This window comes from Nelumbo nucifera, chromosome 6 (assembly GCF_055504915.1).
Source record: "Nelumbo nucifera cultivar China Antique chromosome 6, China Antique-T2T, whole genome shotgun sequence".
Classification (NCBI taxonomy): Eukaryota; Viridiplantae; Streptophyta; class Magnoliopsida; order Proteales; family Nelumbonaceae; genus Nelumbo; species Nelumbo nucifera.
In genome coordinates this window covers 16358266-16362460 of record NC_142654.1, presented here as the reverse complement: position 1 = coordinate 16362460, position 4195 = coordinate 16358266, and the positions used below count along the sequence as shown (strand labels likewise).

The 4195-nt window shown below is 38.6% G+C and overlaps 1 protein-coding gene across 1 annotated transcript; it reads left to right on the top strand.

The window, feature by feature from the left end:
* The first annotated feature begins 1306 nt into the window (after positions 1–1306).
* Positions 1307–3232, top strand: LOC104590352 (E3 ubiquitin-protein ligase PUB22). Its single transcript, XM_010248984.2, has one exon. The coding sequence runs from the start codon at positions 1586–1588 to the stop codon at positions 2825–2827; it is 1242 nt and encodes a 413-aa protein (XP_010247286.1). The 5' UTR covers positions 1307–1585; the 3' UTR covers positions 2828–3232.
* The last annotated feature ends 963 nt before the right edge of the window (positions 3233–4195 follow it).

Genomic DNA, 4195 nt, shown 5'->3' with positions numbered 1-4195 from the left:
CATATCATTGCTGAAAAAAGGTTCAAGATATCCCACCCTAGACCCTAGTTTTGCCATTGCCAATAGTAAAATATTGAAGGGGATCAAGAGACAATACTAATTCAATCCATATCTCATTTCATGCAAATCATCATTTCTTTCCATAGCATTGTATGATCAATTCAAAATTATCCTTGTAGTCATAATTGGGTTGAATTTGGGTATTGATTGATATTTAAATAAATTTATTTATTTTTTCAATTTTAATATATATTTTTTATATTAAATTGTATAAATTCAAGTTAATTTATATAAATTTATTGATATTTTAATCAAATCGTATTTGAATTGGATGTACAGATACATAAACAAATTGAATTAAAACATATGATTTCATTCAATATTGATTTAAATTCGGATCTCTTGGGTTTTTATTAGATTAGATTTACACATACATGTGTATCGGGGGTGTTTCAATACTGTATGACTTTTTCCTTTTTTCCAAAACTGCTCAGAGATCAGTCTTAGACCTGCCTATCCCACGAAAATGGTCAGAACCCCAAAACCTTGTATTTAGAATATCAGGGGCTTATAAAAAACATAGAAAAATATATTTAGGTGGTTGGGATTAGTTGATCAATGCAGCTTGTTGACATGGTAGACAATTGTGTGCCAACGATTTTTAAATGATAATTGATTAGTTCAATAATATTTGTTTATCACAAAAACAATAAACATAAAATAAAACTTGCGACTTTGCAAGCTAATTTACAATCAAATGGTTATAAATAATAATATGATTAATTAGATCAATTCTCATGATCAGTAAATAATAACTGTTTTCCTTTTATTTTGGTGGGTATCACCTTATATAACTTATGATTGAATGAGATAGAGCCACGTGGACATGATCAACGCCATTGGGAGAGCACATCAACCATGAATGCAATTTTCCAATGGAGTGAGTAAAGAATATAATACTTCATCTTGTGGGGCCAAATGATCAAGCCAGACAATCAAGACCGAGCAAAACAAAAATAACTATCTGCAGCAGCCAAGAAGGTACAATGACTTCACGAAGAAAAGTCCGCATGCAAAATTATAGAAAAGGAAAGGTATCAGAAACGAAGCAGATGGAGAGAGAAAGTCAAAACAGGAGGGGGACAATGCACCGTCACTGGCCCAAAACCATAACCTTAGAAAAGTCGCATTTGAACTCTCTCTCTCTCTCTCTCTCTCTACCCGTTTTAAACACAGTTAATAATCCGTGTTTTGACTTTCTCGTTTGAATCGTCATTTTCTCTTCCTTCGCCTCATATAAAACCACGCGTTCTCCCTCCCCCAAACCAATTCAGAACAAGCATTCAGCTTCCAAGTTCCAACAACTTCATCCCCAACCTTCAATCGAATCCTCAACGTTTTCACTCTTAAATTTGGGTCAAATCAGATTCGGCGTTCTTCATCAGTAAAACATTCTGGGTTTTCCCTGATTGAAGCGTTTTTTAGCAAGATTTTCCATCTTATCTTTTGAAATCCTGCGCTTAGGGCTCGGATTTTCTTTTTGGTTTCCTTGAATTTGGATTTTGGTATCTGGGTATTGATTAGAATGGATCAAATTGATATCCCACCTTATTTTATCTGCCCGATCTCCCTGGAAATCATGAGGGATCCGGTGACGGTCTCGACGGGGATAACGTATGATAGGGAGTGCATAGAGAAATGGGTATTTTCCGGCAAGAACAAAACGTGCCCAGTCACAAAGCAGGTCTTGTCGGATGTTGATTTAACTCCAAACCACACCCTCCGACGATTGATCCAAGCGTGGTGCACCCTCAACGCCTCCAAAGGAATCGAACGGTTCCCGACGCCGAAGCCGCCCGTCGACAAGGCAGAGATCGCCAAGATACTGAATGATGCTAAGTTGCCACAGTTGCAGATGAGATGTCTTCGGAAGCTCAAGTTGATGGCATCCGAAAGCGATAGAAACAAGAGATGCATGGAGGCTGCAGGGGTAGTTCAATTCTTGGCTTCAATAGTTAAGAATGGCAGCTCTACGCCAGTGGAGGATGTGGTGGAGGATGGAGTACTCGAGTTCACAACAGCCAGTGACGAAGCACTCAGCCTCCTTTATCATCTCCAAATCTCACAGTCCAGCCTCAAGAGTCTCATGAACAGAGAGGGCGAGTTCGTAGGCTGCTTGACTCGAGTCTTGCAACGTGGGAACTACCAGTCTCGAGCCTACGCCTCACTCCTATTGAAATCCATGTTCGAGGTGGCCGATCCAAACCAGTTGATCAGCTTGAGAACCGAACTCTTTGTGGAGATCGTGAACCTCTTGCGCGACCAAATCTCACACCAGGCTTCCAAGGCTGCACTGAAAGTCCTGATCGAGCTTTGTCCATGGGGACGAAACAGAATTAAAGCGGTGGAGGCTGGTGCAGTTTCAGTGGTAATCGAGCTTCTTCTCGATGCATCAGAGAAGAGGGCGAGTGAGATGATGTTGGTTGTGTTGGACCAACTGTGTGGATGCGCAGAAGGGAGAGCCGAGCTGCTGAAGCATGCGGCGGGGCTGGCTGTTGTGTCCAAGAAAATACTGAGGGTGTCTCATTTGGCAACCGAAAGAGGAGTGAGAATACTGTCATCAATATCAAGGTACTCTGCAACTCCAAGTGTTCTTCAGGAAATGCTGAATCTAGGGGTTGTCTCCAAGCTGTGTTTGGTCCTTCAGGTGGACTGTGGCGTGAAGACCATGGAGAAGGTAAGAGAGATCCTTAGATTGCATTCTAGGGCATGGAAGAAGTCCCCTTGTATTCTTCCCCATCTGCGCTCTACTTATCCATCTTCTTAATCCATTATTAATATGAATATCATCAACCAGACACAAGAGAGAAAGAGAGACAGAGAAGAAGAGAGATCAGATTTTTTGTAGTGTACACAATGGAAAATATATACATGGGCATGAGAGAAAAAAGAATCTCAAGTGCCTAAAAGAGAAATTTTCATTCAAGAATGAAATCATTTTCTTTTCAATTATTGTTTAAATCCTTTACTTTTCCCAAAAGTTGGTCCGAGCTGAAAGTGTTCGGTTTGTCTTGATTATCACTTTGACAAAGAAATAAAGGAATGAACACACAAATTGATGGGAGAAGACAAACTGTTAACAGTGTAAAGAAACTTGGAAACGCCATAAAATGGTTTGTCTCCTACTTGGAAACGCCATAAAATGTATATATTTTGTTTGGATCTCGAGAAAGTAGGAGTTTGTTGAGATTTCTGTTTACACTGTTAACACAAATCCGGTTGCTTTTGGGTTTGTTGTTAATTAGAGCATTAGAGAAAATCTAGTTCAGGATGTTAACCGATCCTTTTTCCCAATCCTACAAAATAAAATTTTATTTATTTCAGTAAGAAAGAGGAAAATTAATGATAAGTCTGGAAGGAATAGAAAGGAAAATCATCCATGGGTCCGTTAACGGAACATTAACGGCACAAATACACTAATAGAGTCTCTCTCTCTCTCTCTTTGTAGGTTTTACTTTTACAGTATTGGCATTCATTGTCACCCATAAACCTAAACCCTCTGTCTCTCTCTCTCTCTCTAGACCTTGCCAGTATTGGCATTCATTGTCACCCATAAACCTGCTGTCGTTGTTCTTGTGGATGGTGCTAGAAGGGTCAAGTTCACGCGTCCGCTATTGGCAATGTTTGTGTAAACCCTCTGTCTCTCTCTCTCTCTCTTGGCAAGTGGCAACGTAGGTGAGACGTTGAAGATGGTGAACAATTTGAATGCCCTAAATGCCATATTAATCTTCAGTCAAAAAAAAAAAAAAGAAAAAACTGCCATTAAATCTATCAAAAGTTTTTAGGATGATGTGGCAAAAAAAAATGGAGGGCGATTGACCCAAGGGCATATACATATGTATTGCCACATCATATATGAAGTGCCATTTCAACTTAAAAAATGGCAAATATCAATTTTGATGTTTGATATATAGAAATAGCAATGTGTATTGATGAACTTAAAATATTTCAGATAAAAAGAAATCTCTTTTGGACAAATCTATACTGATCAACCCAAACAAAATGCAATAGCAAAACAATGCCACTGTATCCAAAAACCTTTTAATTATTGTAACTTTTTTTATGTCGAACACCAACAATGATAGATATAAAAAATAAAAGTATTTTCTAATGCTTAGTTTGGAAGCAGTACAAA